Source organism: Tympanuchus pallidicinctus, unplaced genomic scaffold (assembly GCF_026119805.1).
Source record: "Tympanuchus pallidicinctus isolate F22 unplaced genomic scaffold, pur_lepc_1.0 scaffold12, whole genome shotgun sequence".
NCBI classification, from domain to species: domain Eukaryota; kingdom Metazoa; phylum Chordata; class Aves; order Galliformes; family Phasianidae; genus Tympanuchus; species Tympanuchus pallidicinctus.
In genome coordinates, this window is record NW_026294637.1 from 6,396,828 (window position 1) to 6,418,534 (window position 21,707).

At 49.3% G+C, this 21,707-nt stretch overlaps 1 protein-coding gene across 2 annotated transcripts; it reads right to left on the reverse strand.

The window, feature by feature from the left end:
- Positions 1 to 2,488: 2,488 nt before the first annotated feature.
- KLHL25 (kelch like family member 25) lies at positions 2,489 to 17,150 on the reverse strand. 2 transcript variants are annotated; one of them, XM_052672174.1, is made up of 3 exons: positions 16,991 to 17,150; positions 8,137 to 9,963; positions 2,489 to 3,670 (listed from the first exon to the last, which is right to left on the reverse strand). In XM_052672174.1, the coding sequence occupies exon 2, from the start codon at positions 9,944 to 9,946 to the stop codon at positions 8,177 to 8,179; it is 1,770 nt and encodes a 589-aa protein (XP_052528134.1). In that variant the 5' UTR covers positions 9,947 to 9,963; positions 16,991 to 17,150; the 3' UTR covers positions 2,489 to 3,670; positions 8,137 to 8,176. The 2 variants fall into 2 exon arrangements, with proteins under 2 accessions (XP_052528134.1, XP_052528135.1); XM_052672175.1 differs by lacking the exon at positions 16,991 to 17,150 and adding an exon at positions 14,858 to 16,979.
- Between the last annotated feature and the right edge of the window lie 4,557 nt (positions 17,151 to 21,707).

Sequence of the window (21,707 nt, forward strand, 5' to 3'; positions counted from 1 at the left end):
GAAGTCAGCAAAAAAATGATAAAGTAGGTCACACTGCCGCAAACAGCACTGATGGTTTTGCACAACAGTCGATGACATTAAATAAGGAGGTCATGAAATGGAAAGAACAAGGGAGACTGTAATGGGGTGGACAAATGGGCTCAGCCTCTGCTTTATACTCACCAGGAGCCTCTTGCAGACTCACCTACTGCATTTCAGCACTGGAACAAGAGGGATTGAGCCCAGTTTAAAATTCCCGCAGTTGGTCGCAGGGAGTTGGTGGCAATGGTTTCTGCTGCTCTTGGAAATATAACTACTGAACTACACTACTGAATGGTCCTTTTCAGAAACTGAAGTGCTTTGGGTTTATCTGAAGAGAGAAAGGAGCATGGGGAATGGAGAACAGCTTGCCCTGGGACATAATGAAGGGAGGATGTACAATGCTGGGCATTAATTAATGTGCAGGGGAAGAAGACAAGCCAAGGACACAGGACTTCAGTGCTCTGTAAAGACATGGGTGAAATTGAGAACATGTTGGGTGGCTGGAAAAAGCATCACTCCAAGAATATGTCTAAAAGGCAAGCAAAATGCCAGAGCCAGCCTCTGTGTGGATGCGGGGCCTCCTCAGACACCAGAGGTATTAAATCACCGACTACTCTGCTTTTAATTGACTCCAGTGAAAAAGAGCGAATGAGCTCAGATGATAATTCCCTGCAGGGATTCGTTGCACAACAGTATTATTTCAAGGGCAGCTGGGGTCATGATCGGAAAATGCGTATTTAAAAGCCAACAGGGCACTTTGAATTTCATTTAAATGATAGGAGCCTCAACTTGTTGTCCCCAGGGAGGTCCAGATGGTTTCTCACTGGGGAAGGAGGTCTGGGACCTGGAGCAGGGGCCTGGGAGAGGTCTGCACCCAGCTCCTGCTCCCTGCTCTTCCATCTGCTCTACTCCAAATGATAACTGAATCCCAGCTGGGGCTGACAGGCAGCTGGGTGGGCGCTGGATCCCTGCGTGCTGGGGCCATCTCTAGGCTGGGCTCCTGGCTGCTTTGAGGGTCGTGTCCAAGCTCCTGAACCATCCCCAGCAAGGGCTGACCATGGCACACGGGCACTTTTCACTTTTCTGAAGCAGTGGGAACGCAGGGCCCTTGAGAAGCCACCAAAGTGAGCCCTACCTACTGAGAAGGCAGAAAAACTCTTTTAAAAAAGAAAAAATTCTAAATTCATTCCTATCCTTCTCAGTTAAAAACCCAACCTGCTCTGGCTGCAGCACTGCATTGTTTCATCTGTGTTCCTTGCCCACTCCCTTTTTACTTTGTTGCTGCTAACTTAGAAACCTTTGTATTTTGCACTGCATGTAATTCCTTAGCAACAGGTCGCTGCTGTCACGGCTGCTTGTGATTGCTTTCAAATCGTCTTTCAGGCAGGCTCCAGAATAAATACAAAAGAGCACGTCTTTGCATGGCTCGTATCAAAGCTAGCCAGTTGGAGAGCCTCTGATCCGCTATTTAAAGTCCCAGCATTCTGTATAAAACCTCAATCAACAAAACTGAAAGGGATTTCATTCACACACTCTTGCTATTTTTCATTCTCCTGCTCATCCAACAGTAATTTCTGGGCTGTGAATTGGTTTCCAAAAGAGCTCATTAATGAGCTTTTTCTATGGAGCCTTGCGCTCAATTCTGTTCAGCTCAGGTCTGCTGACACCACTGACACTCTGCTTTAGGGTTAGGGGGCTGTATTCCTGGTCTCAGCTTTGATATTTAGGTTCTTAACCTCTCTGAGTCCCTGTGTGTGTTGCTCATAGGAAGCTTTGCTCCCCAATTGTTGCATCCACTTTTAGAAGAGTAGGAAATACAAATTTGCAAGGTCCTGCTGTGCCAGTAGCTGCCCAGCAACAATGCTGTCATGCTCCAGGTCTGGAGCCCGGATCCTCTCAGAGCAGCTCCTCTGAGACAGGGAGAGCAGCACATGGAGGAGCAGCGTGAGCAGGGGACACAGCTGGAAAGCCCATTTTGCCTGTCAATGGGCCTCTTTTTCAGGAGCTGCAGCAGCCAAGCGAAGGCAAATAAGGAAAACAGAAGTATAAAAGCTTCTCCTCTTCCTTATAAATTACCGGCTTGGTCTGCAGGAGCACGGCTCAGTCTGAGCCCGGCCCACTCAGATTATTTGGCAGGTTTTACAAGGCCATGGTCTGATCACAAGTTCTCCTGCTATCACTGCGCAGCTTAGGGATGACACGCGGGCTGTTCCCAGCAGGGTGTTCTGTGCCTTTCAGTGAACACAAGAAGCCCTGGATCTTATTCCCAGCTCTGTCACTCACTGTAACACTTAACGCTGTGCCTCAGTTTCCCAAGCTCTGAAGCAATAATAATTACAGTCAGGCTGGCTGCAAGAGTTGGTTGTTTGTGAACCACCCCATTGAGTGCCAAGCCTGTTATTATTCCTGTTATTATACCCAAATCCGACTTGCTTAGGAAAGAAGACTCCTGTGAAAAGCACACACATGGTTTCCCAGATCATCATTTTTATTAAAGTTTGCAGGCAGCTGAAGAGAAAAAACAGCAACAACAAAACCCTACAAAATGTGAATAAGTGTCATTGAGAGTGCTGCAGAAGGGCTGTGCACCAAGTGTTCTCCTCCCAGCACCAAAGGGCACTTGCTGCCCCTAAAAGGCCTTCGCTGTTGGAAGCAATGGTGAGGGCTTGCAGCACATTGCATCACCCAGCTGGCCCCACGCAGGGAGAAAGGCAGGCCAGGGTGCCTGCGGCGGGTCTGTGTGTGACCCTAAGTGCAGCCTGAGTGCAGAGATCACCCAAATGCGGGGCACTGAGGCCCAACCTCATGCCAGCCCTGTGCTGCCTCTTCCCTTTGGCCTCGCTTTGCGGGAAAGGAGGCAAGAGGCCTCGCTTGCTCTGCAGGCCCGACAAGGCCCCACCGCGCAGCAAGGCCTGTGTTCCTGCTCGTTTGCTAATTACACCCTCACCCACACACTGTTGAGAGAGCACACGGAGGGGAAGCAGAGGCCCAGCTCCGAGCAGGCAGCAGTTCTTATCTGGCGAAGCATCTCGCCACAGTGATGCCATTTTGGCAGCACGCGGCCTGGCAGCTGTGTGCCGGGAGCAGCCTGGCCTCAGGCCCAGCACCGGGAAGGAGGGAAAACACCAAAAAAGATCCACGGTGCAAAACCAAAGGCACCTGCCCCGTCCCACCGAGGCACTGGGTGCTGCTGGCAGCTGTGCACAGCTCCCACGCTCTGATATTTTGGCAGCTGCAGTCTCTGTGCTGCGGCCGGAGAGCCAGGTGCTGAGTTCTGGGTTCAGCCCTTCCCTTTCCCCCACTTCCCCAGCCCCTTTTCCCTATAAAAATGCTTCCACATCACCCAGACAGCAGGCATCGCCAACTGCAAGCTCACTGCTATAAAAAAAAATATTAAAAACTCTTATCCCGCCCTCCTGTCCCGTGAAGTAACTCTGGGGGACGCAGCCTGGGGTACATCCTCCATCTTCCTGCTCACACTGGGCCACCAGTATCCACCAGTATCCACCAGCCAGGAGGTCCTTTGTGCCCTCGTGGTGATGGAAGGGATGAGAGAGGCTCCTAGGCACCCTTTGTGGGAAACGGGAGGGAACTCAGTGGCTGTGTCAGCTCCAGCAGCAAGCAGGGGACATGGATGTGATGCCGGCATCTGAGAAGGGAAAGAAAAAAGGAGTTAATTTCTGTGTTGGGAGCAGAGCCGGTGTCATGCAGAGAACAGGTTTTGCATGTTGGCAGCTACTGGGTTCCCCTGACACTCAGCTTCTTGTGCTGATAAAAAATGCTTCCACAGGCATTGCCAACAGCAAGCTTACAGCTCCTCCAAAACCATCCATATGACTGTGATTTCCAAGGAGCTGATTTACCACAGTCTGAGGCCAAGCACACACTGCACATGTTTCCATCTGCCCAGGTTCGGAAAAGCCTGATTTTCATTGACTTTCCTCCCCGGGCCAGCCACTCCCTTCCAACACTGCCTGATAAACTGGCTCCAGAGACAAACAGCAGCAGAACTGCCCTCCCTGCTCAGCCTGCCTCGCTGTTACGTACATGCAAATGGCATTCCCTAGGAGCCACCAACAGAAACTGGCTGTGACTTTGTTTGGGCAATAACAGCAAGGTTCTAACAGGTTTCCAGCATCGAACTCAGTAGCAAGCAGGTTAGGAGCAGGGAGGTTATCTGCAGGTTTGGGGCTGTCCTGAATGCTACTGTGTGCATCCATGGCTTGTGCAAGGCAAGGTGGCTGGCTGCAAGCATGGCAGCAAAAACCTGTGGCTTCTTGCATGGCGTGAGCTGACCCAGCTCCACACAGAAGGGAAGCCAAGCTCATGCTCATAAAAGGCTTGTTATCTCCACTGTAATTAAATAATCAGGAAAAGAGTCATTGAACAGATCCGATGTTTATTGTGACCGCAGCCTGGCAGTACTAGAATGTAGTGCTGGGCCTGGCAGGTTGCCGCAATCCTCACGGTACTTTGGGATCAAAGTTCAGCTTTTCAATGCCAGAACAAAATAAGCGCCCACTTAGCAATGCCGCCTCACCCAGGGCAGGCAAGAGGTGTTGGGGACTGCAGTCACCGCATCACCTGTACAGGATCTACTAGTTTTAGGATGGGACTTGGGATTTAGCACCTGTGAGCCAGTCCCCAGCCCATCAGTGACCTCATCCCATGGAAATGAGGCTGTCGCACAGGACAGACAGTTTAGAGAAGCCAAATCTAATTTGGAGACACGTAGCTTGAAGAACTTGCTCCTGGTATTGCCCCAGATCACCTCCTGGGAGGTACAGAGCTGTCCCCATCATCTGTCACTGCTGTTCATTTCAGAACAACACTACATCATCCCAGCATCACACCCTAAGCTCCTGCATAGGCTTTGCTTGTGTTTATAAACACAGAGCCATTATTAGCAGAGTGCTCAGTACTGCATTTCCCATTTGCAATCATTTGTCTCATCATGCCATAATTCCTGCGGGAATGACAAAGCTGGCTCGGCCAGCTCTCCCCCTAGATCAGCCTGAATTTAACACCTCTTACTCAAACTTTCTGCCTCCAGCCAGGGCAGAGGCCAGGTGATGTTTGCAAAGAGCAAAGACACATCCAAGCAGATCCCATCAGGACAATCCAACAGCAGCAGTGCAGCTCCCCCATTTCACACCATCACCAGAGTCACTCTCATCAGTTCAGCAGTCACACGTAGGAGGAGGCCAGGCTTTCACGTTTTATACCATTAATCATGCTTGATCCCTGGAATTACAGCTGGCAGCAAGCACCATGTTGATGTCATACTGCATGCTTGGCAGGAGTGCTGGGAGTTCTGCCCAAAGGTGCGCTAGCACGAGGCTGCCCTTGGCTCCAGGAGGGCTGGAGGCTGAGCCTTTGGGGACACGCTTCCAGCTGAGCCGTTTTATGCCTTCCCCAGCTGAGGCACATTCCTTTCTGGATTAGCAATGGCTGCCTGCTCACAAAGTGCACCAGCACCTGGAGAAACCCATGAGGAAAGTGCCTACCTGGCTCCCAGGTGCCCCTTCCTGAAAGAGGATCCCATAGGGAACAAAGCAGGTATTGTAGCAGAGATCCCTCATCATAGGAGCTGCAAGCCAGCAACCCCTTTGGCCAGGCCTCTTTAGGATGATGGAGTAGCTACAGGATCCTATAGCCAGTTATCCCAGGTCTTGAGCTCAGTTTTGACTCAGGTGCAACAACAACCAGCTAAGACAAGAGTAGGAGATGTCACAGGTAAGGCATAGGCTGCGCTTGCATGTCAGGAACATTTGGACCTGGTCCTCATCAGCCAGCCCTGGTACTTTATTTAAGGAGATGTCAGTGGCTGAGACCAGAACATTAATTTAAACAACAAGCACATACAAACACACACACGCATACACACACACACACAACCCCTCCAGAAAAATAAAACGAAGAGATGTTCTCTCGGGCAAAATCCTATGTATACTTTAAATACTTCTTTTAACTGAAGACTAGAAATGAAGCCAAAAAAGCATATAAAACTCTTACACACTGACTTTTCACCAGCTTTTCTTGTAGATTGGTATATTGCAGTTCCTACTCCCCTTGTACTTGTGCCAGGCTCCAGCATTCAGTAAGAAATATTATCTATCCCCTACAAAGAGCTTCATAAAACCTGAACAATCCAAATAGAGCACAGAGTAAAAAGGCAGGAGAAGAAAGTACAAGTGTTTTGGGGAACTGTTCTTTATTCAGTGGCTGAAGAATCAACTCCCACCTCAAGCTGTTCCCTATTCTCACTCCAAGCAGTGGGGCTGGTGTTGAGCTTTAATATTCAGACACATCTGCTACCAGAGGAAATGAATTTTCAGCTCCAAGGCAGCTCTTAAAGGGGGGCCCCATTGGCCCACATAGAAAATGATGGAGTCCTCACACTCTTTGCTGCAATATTTAATAGCTGAGTGGCAGTTAATTAGATTACTGAGCCACTGTGTCAGATGCTAGGCAACGTCTGAGGAGGAGAATTTGGAAAGGCCATTATCTCCCAGTGCTGGGAAAGCTCTTGGAAATCTCATTTTAGCCCTTTCCACTCTTGTCATGCCCTCACTGTGGCCCATCGCATGCTGAAGCCAAGCATTTTGCAAATCAAAGGCCATTATAAATAACACCCCAGGTTCCTTTTCCACCGGAGACAAGCAGGTGGCCATGTTGAGCAAAAGCCCAGTAAGGGTGCTAGAAGCTCCCCTTGGCTTCCCAGCTGCCATCAAAGAGATCACTGGAAAACTTCAGAGCACTTCAGTGATTCTCGGGTGCACCAACCCCATAAAGTGAGAAGCAGGGAAGCAAGCAGGTGTCAGACGCTTTGGGCAGCATTCTTTTTCCCCTGTGTTAAGTGGAGTGGATTTTGATGAAGATATGTCAGAATTCCCCTCCCCACAATCTCACTTTCCAAGGAAAACCTTAATTGAGGCTTGCTGATCTCGCCCCATGGGTGAGGGTTTCCTGGCTCCTGTAGCTAACTGGGAAGACACCTGCAACCACTACAGCAAGGCTGCATGCACTGCTGGCAGCCAGAAACCTGTAAGCAGAACTAGCAGAGGTGTTACAAACTTACTGGGAAGTTAACTTTGCACTTGGATGGCACTTGTTTTCACAGAGCAAAGCAATTGTGCTACTGTGACCTATTCCTGGCCATCCACATCTTGGTGCAGATTGGTGAAAATGTACAAAGTTCAGTGAGACAAAACTGGTAACCAGAATAGCAACTAAACATCCCACTGGGGAGGAAAAGAGGAAGCTCTCTTCCATTTGGTGTTGAAGTAGTAGCTTTCCTGAGCACGCGAGAATCGGAGCATCGAAATTACACGGGACACCAATCTTATTCCCGTGCACCCCAAAACACCAATGAACACATTCTTCTTCTGATTACAAAGCCCCTTTTCCTCCCACTCAGGTCTCACACTGAAGTCTCAGAAGTACTGATATAACAAGCAACAGTTTGGATGTTAAATAAACACCAGAACCATCAAATGCACCATGGCTTCTCAGCTTCTGCTGCCCACTGAAATGAAAATAGACAGCACAATAAGAGATGCAAGATTCCCCAGCATCCTAGGGGTCACTTGCCTACGTATTCATCAAAGCGAACACCAAGATAATGAGCAAAAATATCAAACTACTGAGATGTTTTCCAAAGCACTTGTTGCTGTACTATCTCCCTGCTCTCAAATTTAAGTGCTTTTACTCATAGATACCACAACCTCTTACATAAAATGGGGACAGGATGTATTCCATTGTCCTATCCATGACAGCGGGTATGGGCTCTGCCCTCTGTCCCCACCCACTCTTAGATGGGTGATGCTGGCACAGCCAGCTAGTTCAGAATGAAGGCAAAGGGGCTGCAGCCTCCTCACAACCATTAATGTAGATGCATCTCATAAGATGCAGAGGGGACCATCTTGAACCAAGAGCTAGTAAGACTTCCAGCATCACCAGAGATGACTATTCTCTTCTGGTGCTATGTCCCTCTCACCTTTTAACGTAGCCTTCTCATAAAAAGAAAGCTCACTGCAGTCTGTGACCTCAGTGCAGTGTGTGGAGATGCATTTGAGGCCAAGCTGTACTTAAAATTTTAGAGAACACCCTCACCTTACTGAGCTTCTGAAAACAAGCCCTCGAGCCCCGCCTCTCATGATGGCAAGTGCTTCCAGGTGCTGACAAAAGCTGTGGGGATGAGTGAATAAGGCACCGTTGTGATACAGTTCCACGTGTCTGATGTAGGGTCGTAGCAGTCCAGCGTTTTGCACCTCTGAGTCCCAAAGTAACCACCCACTACATAGAGTTTATTTCCGGAGGCCAAGGCATGGCATGACATGCGCTTGGCTGTCATGTCTCCAATGCGTGTCCACTGATCCGTCTCACAGTCAAAGCGATAGGCAGATGCTGCCGTGAACTCTGTGTCTCCTCCCATGATGAAAATCTGGCTGCCCAGGACTGCGGCTGCAGTGTAGCGCCAGGGCTGTGGGCATTCCGCCTTGATTGTCCACCGATTCTCCACTGGATCGTAGCACTGCACTTTGGACACCATGTCTCGGTGGATGCTGGTTCCACCAAAGACAAAAAGTTTCAGCCTGGCGCTTACCACCGCAGCATTGCTCACACCATCTCTCAAAGGAGCCACCATCATCCATTTGTTGGATGCAGGATCATACTTCTCTACTTGCTTCAAGGAAACAGAAGGTGATGCAGGGAAGACGCCAGCCACAGCAGTGTGTCCACCAACCACATACAGGCAGTTTTCCAGCTCAGCTGAGCCATGCCCAAACCGTGCTATCAACATGGCGGCAGCTTTTGACCATTCCTCATGAACAGTATCATAAACCCATACATCTTTGGATACCCCGTTCTCTGAGCCCCTGCCACCGGTGATGTACACTTTGCAGCCAATGGCACAGGCACTGAACTCTTTCCGTGGGCTTGGCAGGTCTGCTTTGGGGATAATTTCCTTTGCCTTTTGATCCACTTGGTAGATCTTGTCACACATGAAGGTCTGTCCTCCCAGGATCAGCAAGGTGTGCCCAGCTTTGCGAGGCCTGGCACAGGGACTGGTGACAATCCCATCATTCTGGAGGATCTTCTTCTTGCACTGAATGGCTTCATCCAGGACAAGCTTGTTCCTTTCATCCACCATGATCAGGTCCTCACAAGCCAAGGCTTCCTTGAGGCATTCAGAAGGAAGCAGGGCCAAGCGGACATTCCTCAGAAGCTCCGGGAGATAGGCCTTCCGCTCATCCAAGTCATACTTCACCCACTGAAGGACGGCCTTAAAGACCTTGTCCTCATCCTCAATCTCCAACTCGTCACTGGAGATCAGGTCCAACAGAGTGTCCTTGGAAAGGTTGTTGAAGTCCTCGCTCTTGTGAACAGTCTCAAAGTTAACCAGGCACATCCTCCAGGAGAGCTCGTAGAGCCGCCGACACTGATGGGCGTCAGAGAGCAGCATCATGCCCAGGCAGTTCGAAGGGTAGAGGTTCTTCTCCAGAAACTCAGCTGCTGCATCTCGGACATCGTGGAACTGCAACATGTCTCCAGCCTCCAGGAGGGACTCCGCATTTTCCTCGTTGATGATGATCCGAGAGGAGTAAGCAAAGTCCAGCAGCAGCTCCAGCACCTCTGGATGGAGGCTGTCATGAAAATTCACCTCGTCATCCAAGCTCTCTCTGAGGCCATTACTAAACATGGCTTCAAAATACCTGCTGGAGGCAGCCAGCACTGCGCGGTGACATGGGAATGACCTGTTTCCTGCCCAAAGGGTGACGTCGGTGAACATGCAGTGCTTCCGGAGGGTGTTCAGGTGGGATAAGACGCAGTCTGGGTGGGAAGCTTTGTGGAAAAGCAGGATGTTCATGGAGCCCGTGCTCGTCCGGGATTTGCGGTTCTCGTGGACGCTGACTGACATGATGACTGATCTATTGCCTGCAGAGAAAGAAGCAGAAAATTATTCTCTTGCTTTTACTGATGCGAGGCACTGAGGCAGCACCAGAACATGTGCATTTGCTATCCAACCCTGATACGCTGTCAGTGGACCCCAAACCTGAAGCCCCAGCTCTACAGGTGCTCCTGTGCCCTGACTGGCAGCACCCACATCTCCAGCAGTGTCTGCACCCACACATCCTCTTGAAATGTAACCCAGCAGGGCGGAAAAGAGGGGAGGAAACTCTGCCCTTTGGTTTCAGCAATGAAGCAACAATGTGAAGCAATCAAAACCCAAACTTGGTGGTACATCTTCTCAGTGTCTCTAGAGGGTATTGGCAAACCGCAGAAGAGTTATTTTTCCTTAGGAAACAGCATTAAGAGAGCATTCCATCCAGGATAAAGGGTACTGGTCTGCTCCAGGCTCAGCAGAAATCAAATTTTTCATGAAGACTATTGCAGGTTTAGGAAATGCAATTGCTATTGGCTTTATTTATGACTGTCCCAAGATTTGAAAAATGAGCCTTGAAAAAAAAAAACAACCCTGAGATATGACTGAGGAGTTAGGTTTTTCACATCACCTTCCAACCTGATGTCGCTCCTTTAATTCCCTTTTGTGAGAAATGAACCCAGGCACCCAGTGGACGGCAGCTGGCAATGCGCAAGATAAGGGCAAAGCAGGACTGATCCTCAGCCCCACGCTGAGCTCTGGCTCACTGACCTCACCGAGACCTGGAGCAGCACAGCCCTCCCACGTTCTGCAGCCCCATGACCTCAAGCGGAGGCTGATGGCCAGATAAGCGGCCTGAATCATGCTCTGCTCACATGTTCCTACCCCCCTGGTCCTCCAGTGCCTCCAAAGAGCCCATACTGGGCAAATATTTGCAAACATGTCTCTCCTTCCCCCCAGCCACCGTGAATTATTGAGGTTGGTGCTCCCGAGACATCGCTCATTCCTCAGGGCTGTGTCACAGTGCGGGGAAAAGGTCTCTCCAGGCTTCTGCATGTTCCTCACCCGAACTCCCGCAGCCTGTGCTGAGGCCGCCAACCTCATTTCATTTGTGATGGGAGGCTGTGTGGGCTCAGGGCTCTAAAACAGGAAGGAAAATGGCACTGCTGATCCAAATGCGTTTCGAGGAATTGGTTTCCACCATCCACAACCAGCTCAGGGACAACACTAATTTAAGAGCTTATATGTATTCCAGTATTGAAGCTCTGTAATGCTGGACTGAGGAAAACAAATGAAACATTTATGAGGCTGCTAAAAGGTATCGATTTAGATTCCAACTCCTACAACCTCAGAAACCACCCTGCCATCTCTAGTGCTTCCTTTGCTCACAGCTCAGGTCACATTTCCAATGTTAACCTTTGATTTGCTTATCCACAAGAAGAAATCAAGCTATTTACATAGGACAGATATAGAAACAAACAAAAAGATTACAGGAGGGCAGCACCATTTATTCTGATGCTAAGATTAGAAGAGTAAGTACTCAGAATGGAAGGAACAGGTTGTTTAGAAATAAGAAATGTCTATATAAAAGCTGTGATCACGTACTTAAAACAAAAACAGAACACAACCTTCAAGCATCTAACATTTAACATCACACCCAGGAGAACCAAACAGTATTTCTCTGCCATGTGTAGTGAAGAGCACTTGGGATACAGCTGCTGGGTTGCAGACCTGCCCTTACTGGGACTGCTCTTCATACTGCCATGTCCCAGTGCAGGTGCCAACTGCTTCCCAGTACAGCCATGTCTGAAAGCTGGAGGCCTTTCCTGGCACTGTTGTGGCTAGACAGACCAACACACCAAAAGCTGACAGCCTCTGAACTTTGGTTTTCAGCCATCTCAACAGCAAGGATTGCTTCTCTTTTATTCAGCAACTTCCAAGCAGGTTGTTTTGAGGGCAAACAGAGCAATTCACCTACTTCTTGGATCCTATTGCAGCTGGGACAAGCAGAAAAGCGGCTGTCATTATTTCTTCCCTTTGCAAACACACCCCAGTGCTTCTCGCAGCCTACAGAGAATCTGGCATCATCCCACACCTATCAGATGAACTGAAACTGCAGGGAGCAGACATTTCACCTGATGGGTTTCTTCCAAAATCCAGCAGCCTTGTGAACCTCAGAAACCTGCAGCTACAGGGATCTTCTGTGTTTGTCATGTGCACAAATGTACGCTTCCATTTCATTAATGCTGAACTCCAGAGAGGAGCAGAATTCCTCCCCCCCTGCACTCCCCGCATCCCTCACCCGGCTACTGAGCTGAAGAGAAAAAGCAGAACTGCTCAGGAGGAGGAACAGTTCACACAAAGGAACCTGTCAGTGCCTCTTTCCATGCTCCCACCTGCTCTGTGAGCACTCAGGAGGTTATTGGAGCTCACAGCTGCATCCTCCATCACACAGGATGAGAGCACTACACCAGACGCGCCACTCGAACAGCAGAAGCCACGACCTGCACAAACTGCTTCTTGGCTTTCTCCAATTTTTTTTTTGTCCTTTGAAAGATGGTTATTAAAAAAAAGCGAATATCTGCTGCAAAGCGTTTTAGAGGGTCTTATTGCATGCACAGGCAGATGATAACCCTTCTCCCATATGGATGAGTGCAGAGAAGCAGCAGCTTTTTGACAGCTATCCAGGCAGTCTGCTGGCTATAATGTTCCCCTGGCTGTCTGCTGCTTTTCTACAGCAGATATAGGAAAGAGAATTTTTTTCCAGTGGAGCAAGATAAGGGTGCTTTGGAAATCCTTCCCGTGAAGCCAGAAATCCAAAAAGAGATCTGGAGTTGGGTCAGGGAGAAAACAGCCCCCTGATCCCAGCTCATGAAGAAAATGCCTGTGAACAGAACAAAGCTGGCAAAGAGAACAGGGCAAGAAAACAAAGCACATCTTGAAAAAGTCCAAGCAGCCCTTAGAAAATGAATACTTTGAAGCCACTTCAGCCCTAGGTTTCACATCACAAAAGATCTGTGTATGAGAGGACAACCCAGAAGTATACATAAACTATATTTAGCAAGGCTTGGGGTTCCCCTGTCCATCTTAAACCAGCAGAATATCCACAAATCTCCACTTTCATTCCCTATAGGCAGGGAATCCCCAGCTGGTTTGGGCACGCCATCTGCACCTTGTGAGCTGATCTGGGTTTCCCCATCCGACTGTACCTGTGTGCTGCTAACATGCAGGGTGCAGTCCCATTCCAGGTCATAGCTACAGTGCTTTCACCTTTTAAAAGGACAATATCTGGGGAGCAAACAAGATATTCCCCAGTGAGACTCTGGGTGTTCATTTCTTCTTGGAAAATGAAAGTCCCCAGACTGCAAAGGTTGGCTGCACACCAACAAAGAGCCCAAATCTCATGAACCGAAGCCGGCGCTTTTTGTTTGCCAGTCGGACTTTCTGAGAAGCAGCAAGCAGAACGCATTTCTTTCTACCCTGCTCAACTATGAGCTATTTAAAGTGGTAAATAAGTAAACAAACAAGCAGCCAGGCATCCCTGCTGGCTCTGTTCAGACCTGGAAGAAGGAGGCTGGGGAGCTGCCTCCCCTGTCCTGGGAGCGCTGTGATTTAGCATGGGCTGTGCAGTGCACACTAGGGGCTGTCAGAAGGATTTAACTGCTAACTGTGTGAGGGTAAGATCAAAGGCTTCAGGCCCAGCAGAGCTTTCATCATTTCCCTCCATGATTTACTCCTGGCTCATTTGGCTGCTTTCCTTTTTCCTGCCACACGGCTGCTGGTAGATAGCCTGACTTCCAAGCAACAGGGACAGAAGTCATTTACCTGTGTGCACCAGGCTGGGACACAACACAACAGAGCAGAGCAGTCTCAAGCAGCCAGCAGTGCTTGATTTTGCAAGGAGACAAGTGTAAGATTCATCTTTTCCTCCCTCATTTCACAATATCCACCCTTTGTGGTGAAATGCCATCTCGAATTCAGAAAAAGTTGTTTCTTCCTAGAATAAATGTTCTCTCCACTTACTAGTCCTGAAAATCTGTGCATTTCCAGTGCCTTCATGAACTGCAATGCCTGGTGCTTAGGCCAGCAACACCACCCCAGGACACAGTTACTGCTATAGGACAGCTGATTCCCCTTTTTTTTATTTCAGGAGTTGCAATGCAGAAACATTAAGTCAGTGTTCCATCTTCATGGGGAAGAGCTCCTTGCAGAAGCTGCTCAGGACAAAGAGAAGTGTGGCAATGCACTGATACAGATCCCAGATGCAGCCCTGTTTCCAAAGCACGCAAAGCAATTGCTGAGTGAAGTTTTGTCAAAAGGTTTGAGAAAAAGGGGACTGCAGCACACGAAGGCTTTCATCACCTACTCATGGGCACCGCTTGAGCTTCAAAAGCAGAAAAAAACCCTTACACAAAACAGGAAAAGATGGGGGGAAGGAGGCAGTCAGCAAGAAAGGGAAAGGAACAAATCTGAAGGGGTTTTTCAGATGTGTTTCATGTCCTTCCAGAACACAGTGGACTATCAGGTGCACAGCACAGAGCTGCTGGAAATGCTCAGTTCTAATAACATCCTTCTGCAAAGAGTGCTTATGATGAAAGAAATAAAAATAGCAGCTGGCATCACAGCATAACACTGCACTTGCTGGGCACAGAGCCTGGGCTGCAGCCAGGGGGCAACAGCCAGGGACCTGCATGGCACCTGCAGGACCCGACCTCTGCCCTGTCCTCAGCCAGCTCTGCACCCTGACAGGGGAGCTTCAACTCCAGCAACACCTCTGAGCTCAGCATCAGTCTCATTTGTTGTCTGCAGGATGACTAACACAGCAAAAATGCAACGGTGATTTTTCACCTTGGAATTTGGGCAATGTAACCCTGCTGTGAATCAGGGGTATTGCTGTGAGAAAGCTGCGCTCGGCCTTCCTGACCAACTCTCATCATTTCGTCATACCTGCGATACAAGGGAAGATGGTTAAGCCCAGCCCCCAAAAGCAGGATCTGGGGTTCAATCCCAGCCTTTGAGAATGGAAGGTCTCCTTATCATTTCTTCTCGTTTTCTCACTTTCTCGTCTGGCTATACATCCTGGACAGAAAACAGAGAGACCATGTGAAAGGCTCCTTCTGTTGGCTCAGACAGAAACTGGGAGGCTTTCCAAGGCCAGTTCTGTAGACTCCAGGAGATCAGATTGTCTGGAGAAGGTCCGGGCACGTATCTCAACATGCTCACTAAAGCACATCAGAACGCAGAAACTTGGGTTGTCCATCACTGCTCCCTATCCCCCACTTCCCAGTATCCCTCACTTTAAACCTGTATGTGGCCTGAATCTGTCACCTGAATGCCACTTACCATAGAAACCCAGTGCAGTATTTCCAAGCCAAACCAATCAGCTCTTCTTCTATCCTGCAAAAGCACTGCCCCAAATCTGTGACACAAATTAACCTGAGCCAAAGGGGACCATCTTCCAACCAACATAAAAATACCTATAGGAAACTTGCCCTGCATGCAAGAGACGCAGTTGTGTTTGCAAGTCAGGAGTTGGATTTGCTGCTCCGCAGCTGAGTTACTCCATACAGGTTCTGAAGGTACCTGTGAGGCAATCACACCAAGTTCACACTCACCACTAAGCTCGCTGGCTTTGCAGTCCCTGGGAATACCACACCCTCCTACAACCACTAACCAAATCAGGATAAATAATGCTTTTGGCCACGGTTCAGGCTCCAGACAATGGCTTTTCATTGCTACGCCTTAACCCCAGTGGATCTTTTCAGACCCCATGATTCATTTCAGAGGCTGCTGTGGGGTTTTGTCCTCCCCGCCTGCCCTCTAGCTCCGCTGGTGAATGAATTCCCTTCTGCTAGATCAATCACAGTCGCTTTGCAAAATGAATGCAGGGCTGCAGAAGAAGCAAGCAAGCTTTCAGCCCCGTCTCCCAAATTATACTCAAAAAGGCTCCGAAATGGAAACAATTGACTGGATCGTGGTATGCACCGCAGCCCCATCTGAGCGGGACAAAGTCCTTTTCAAGCAAGCCAACTTGCTAATGTGCTGCACAGGGAGCTTCAAATAGAGACAAGTGGAACCACATGCCACTTTGCAGGGAGGGTTTATAGGACGAGATGTGGTGTGTGTCAAATTAATGCCAGAACAACCGCTGGAGCTGCTGACTGCAGAGGGCATGCCCACATCCTCCCACCCTGCACGCTGTGCCCTGCTCCTGGCAGTGCTCCCATGCTTGGAGGGACCTCTCATCCTTCCCACCAGCTCTGTTCTCAGGGTTTGAACTTTGTGCCTGGCCGGTTCACTCTGTGTGTTGTTTGGTCTTCTTACTTCTGGTGCTTTTATTTCAGTGCTAGGACAGCATCAAACCTTATGCTCAGCTTGCACATCCCGGATCAGCATGCAGCAAGGCAGGCTGTCCTGGCATCTGTGCATACAACACAAGCAAAACACAGGGACCACAGCAATAAACTCACCGTGGTCTGGCAGGCTCTCCTACAAAACTCTCTGCAAAGTGTAACGCTCATCAAGCAGAGAGCAGTTACGGGACACACAGTGCTCCCAGGCACGAGTGATGGAGGCACACAGAGCCTTTGTGTGCACTGATGCTCACAGCAGGGATACGAAGCTGATAAGCAGAGGTTGATGTGATGGTGGTTAAAGGTCAGGCCAGGGCAGCGCGCTACAGCTCAGCGCTTCCTGCAGCCACTGCTGCCTGCATTGCCGGCTGTGTGTGCGCACTGCTATTCCCATCCTTACCTCTCTAAATGACCACATCCAGCACTGCAGGGACCACTGCAAACAGCAGCACTGCTCGCCTTACCAGAACTGTCCCGAACAGAGCCTTCACGTGCAGGACGGGGCAGGACTCCGGACAGCACTCCCACGGATAGGGAAAACGAACACAGGAGGGAACGGGAGCTTCGGTTCTGCGGTGCTGCTCCTCCACACCGATGTCACCGCTCCGCAATTGCAGCGAATTCCCCGTGCTTTCAGCCCCGCGCTCGCAACGCGCCGTTCCTCCGCCAACTTCCACCCGTGCTCCTTCCGCACCCGATCGGCTCAGGGAAAGCTGAGATCACTCACCGCCTCTCTCCGCAACCTCCCGGCGTCCCGAAAGCCTCCGCAGAGCTGCCGCAGCCTCCCCCGGCTTCGCGGGCGGAGCGCTGCCGTTGCCGGCCCACGCGCGCTGCGCTGCGTGGTGCTGCCCCCCCCCCCCCTCACAGCCCAGCCCGGCCCCGCGCGCCCTGGGCACAATGTAAGCGGCAGCTGGATCCTGCCTCGCGTGGGGCAGGGGGCGGGGCCGCCCGAGGAGAGGATGGCCAATCAGAGAGCGTATTTCTCGTGACGGAAGGAGTTGGCCGTCCCTCCCTGCACACCCCCTGCGGAGAGGCGCATGTTGGGGGCGGGACAAGAGGAGCGGCGAGGCCAATGGGAGGGCAGGGGGGCGGGGCTACGGAGGCCTTGGAGGTCCTAAAGCCGGCCCGGGGAGGGCGCGGGACGCTTCTCTGCCCGGCCGCGGCCTTTGCTCTCTGACTCAGGGCTTTGCTGGGCCTGTGTCCCTGAGGCGGCATTGGTGCTGGGTCAGGCGGGCTCCCCAACTTTCAGCCTCTGCGTGCTGCTCGGTCGTTTCCAGCCCAGCCCTGCAACCCCCAGGTCACTGCAGGATGGAAGGATGCAGCCTGGTGCCCACCTGCAGGCATGCGATATGGAGTTGCGTTTTACCTCATGGAAGTAAGCTTTTTCAGGCTCCTGCATTGCAGAAGTGTCAGCTGTGGGTTGTTTTTATTACACCAGCTGGACACGGGAGCAGGCAGTAGGGGGCTGATAGGGGCTGAAATCCCAATAAATAGAAAATACAGCCCTTTTTCCCAGCTACAGCTGGCAGAAGCTGCAGATGGTAAATAACAAAGTACACCAAAATGTGGATGTGTATCAATTTCCTGGCTTTTTGGTCTGCTGCAGGTCATTGCAGCTTAACTCTTAGCACTGCTCCTTTGCCAGTTCCCAACATCTGGGCTTCTCCCAGAGGGCCTACACGTTGTTGTGGGGCTTGTTAATACCTTTAATGAACTGCTGAGGAAGACAGCAGGGATTTGTGTACAAGGTAGGTGTGGCAGCATCCTGAGTGCAGCTGTTATGTAACAGCAACCCAAAAGGCAAAACTGATTTGTTCCCTTTTGCTGCTGAATTCCACCCAGCTGTATGAAAGAGCTGTGGAGCAATGTAAGGTCGTATGTCTTAATTCCAAAATGCTTTCAGGGAGCCGCTACAAAAGCCCACTCCTGGCTCAGTAAGCTGTGTGGGTGAATCCAGCCTTCCTTGTGGACCAGTTGGTCACAGAGCTCCCTGCAAAGCTCACAGAGCTCCCTGCAAAGCTGTGTGAGGAGATGTTCCCAAGACATAATGCCTAATGCTGATCTCCCGCCCACCAGCTTTCTAGCTATGCTAGAAATCAACATCTAGCTCTTGATCTCAGCGCAATCACTGCTGACTCCTGCCAGTGTAATCATCAGCCCTGGGTCTGTAATTCCAAATAGAGCAGCCTGGCCAAGTTCCACCTGCTTGCACATTGCAGACAAGTCATGCCCCTGCTGGGGAAGCAGAAAGGTGGTTGGCAGATCCTGGGGTTGTGGGCACACGGCAGGGCCAAGAGGGATAGGCTGAGCCATCTGAGAAGGCAGTGGGAGCGTAATGGGAATGCTTTATAGTGAAGGAAAAAAAATACACAAAACCCTAGGCAGATAGTTTAAAACGTTTTTAAACCTCTTGTTAAAGAGGATTTAAGATCTAAGCGTGTGTAGGGAAAAGAAGCTTAATTTAGAATGAATGTTAATACGAGCTCCTTACATACGATACTGGCCTCCAGCATCCCTCAGGGTATTTCAGGGACTGGTGCTGTGGTTGTGGTTTCAATGTATTGAGGAAATTCTTTTGCACTGTTAAACAAATCATGCCCTACGTTGACCTTTGGCTGGATGTACATAATGCATAAGTGGTGCTAGCCAGCTGGGGGACAGTGATCTGCAACTAGTCTGTGTTTTGAAAATAAACTGGAAAACTCATCATGGCCTGTCAAAGGCAATATGGGTTAAATATTTTAAAAATTGGGAAATAATAAAAAAAAGTTTTAAATAAGTAGCATTTACCCCATGGCTGTATTTGTTAACTGTAACATTAACCAATGATGGAACATTTAAACGTTTGCAAAATTAAGTATTTAATCTGACTTGTTATAGAAATCAGCCCTAATTGCTCTGTTCCCATTAAATCATCACTTTCCTGAAGGTAGACAGCCCAAAGGTTTACCCTACTCCTCATTCCCTAGCTGCTTTTATCCATTTATATCATAGATCTAGTCCCTGAGGGAGATGACTAAGTAGGTGATGTTCACAGAAGAAGCAGGAAGGGTAAAATCTGGCCAGCAAATCATGTTACACCATTTTCTGTTTTTCACTGAACTCTTCTATAACATCTAGCTGTTCAAGAGGTTAAACAATAACATTTATTTCTTCCCTCCCTAGGTCAGCGGTTGCAATCTACCACAGCCCGTGCTGCAACCAGCTAATGGCTGCTAAATGGTCCGTATGAAATCAGTTTAGTGGATTTCAAGCCAGACAGCAGTTGATAAATGCCTAAAAATCACTTCTCCAATTGACTTCCTTGTTGGCGGTCACAGCAAGTTAGTGAAGAGGCCATGTAAATTCAGCAATTCCTGGTGCTATGAGTGTGGACAAGATTGCTAGTGAATACTTTCACCCTGTTGTGAATGCTGGAAGTCTTCAGAGGAGATCACAACGCTATAGGTATGTAGTAGAAATGCTGTTATGGCCTGAAACAGTGATTGAGCACATGGTGAAAAGGCAGGGCCAACCCAGGGGAGCTCAGGTGTTTGCAATGCATCTGAGTGGTGAGAAGAGGTGGAGCCAGAATCCACCCTTTCCCAGACCTCATTTAAGGGTTGGCAGGGGGAGTAAAGGTATTTTGCTGGAGATCCCTGCCTACTGGGAGTTTTCTAACGGTAAGCAATTTTATTCCTTTATTTCTAAGTATACAGCTGTTGTATTTGGGCTTGTTCTTATTTGCTGCAGCCTAGGATTGTGCCACCCTGCTGTTATTGCGTACTTTCCATCACGTTATAGTTTTATAGCACTACAAGGTGCCAGAATCTGAAGACCATGCTGTCACCTGTAATTCAGACATTTAGGGAAGGGTAGTAGCTAAGGTAAGAAAACCCAATTGAAGAGACCCAGCAGAAGCAGCCTTGAGGTCAAGGAGGTGATGCAATGGAAGACTTGATGAAGGCTTTCACACCTGGTCTGGTCCTGCGCAGGAGAGCAGGCTGCAGATCTGTCAGTCACATTGTGCCAACTCAGTATTCCCTGCAGTAACAATAGAAATCCAATCTCCCTCCTTTCCTCTCTGCCTTTTCTGCCCAACGGCAAATTTAAACAACCTTACTTTTTTGGCAGTAGGATCCTTCACAATTAAATATAGAAGCAGAGCAGACTTTCAGATGGAAATTGCAGCAAGAGAACAACAGATGGCATTGTTTGCTGGGCTGGATAAGCTGCATCTGCTCCTAGAAGAAATGCTAATCGGAGCTTAATTAGGCATTCAGAGGGAACTATTCCCCAACCCCAGGACAATGGCCATGTGTACACGATCCTGAAAAACATGAGGAAGTAGATACAAAGACATCAGAAATCCTCCCTGGACCAAATCCAGATGAAGTGCATAATGCAATAGGGTAACCCAGAGAATTTCCTCATTCTGAAATCTATCCAAGCCACTCAAAATAAAAATGTAATTGGCAAAGACTTATTTCATTTGCAAGCGGTCAGTGATTTAGTTTTGGATTTCAAAGCAAACAATTCTAGCATTACGCTGCAATCAGATCCTGCCCTGACTGCTCTCTGAGGTGTGGTAAGATTAAAGGGTAGCCGAAATCTTTACAGCAGCTACCACAAGTGGGAATAATAGAGTCAGAAAGATCGATAATACGTGCCTTGCCTGGGATAATTGATCTCTCAATACACACAGCAAGGAAGAAAAGAAGCGTAAGGTGGAAAGCGTGGCCTGGTTCATCTCAATTAGGTGTTCAACCACAAAATGTGCCCTGTGGTGTGCAGCGTGTGAGGATGGCTTAAAGCAGAGCACTGGACACTGTTTCTCCTCTTCCCCAAGGCCACGAAGCTTACACCTAGACCCTAGCTGGCAAATTGGCCTGCACCACAGAGAACCCCATTGTGCTGAGGTTTTGCACTTAACTGCTGGAGTTCTAGCAACATGTGCTAATGTGGTACTTGGGGTTGTTCTGGGCATTTCTGGGCATTGCTAATGGGGACCCTGTTTCGTGCCCTACTTCCAGTAGTCCAGTATATGCCTGAGCATAGCTGAATCCCTGCCTCCATCCATGCCTCTTAGACCTAAAAAATGTTCAGAAACAGAAATTGTTGCTGTTTTCAAACAACGTTCTCCAGACGTTGCTAGAAAATCACCAGAGATCAAAGACATTTTGGAACAAGTGATTTAGTGCTGCAGTAAAGAAAAGAGTTTTTTTGGCACCAACACAACTTTCAGCAACTTGAAAGAATGGTGCAGAGAAATGTTACAGGATCCTAAAACGCTTCTTTCTTCATCACCATTCTGCATTAAAGAAGTATCACGTCCTGGCATACACCCATGATGGGTTGGGGAACAGGTACCAGGAGCAGATTCTTGGGGAAGGGTACCCACTGTGGGTCAGGGACAGCAGGGAAGCCAGGTGCAGCTTACCCATGGACAGGCAGCCCTGCCCTCA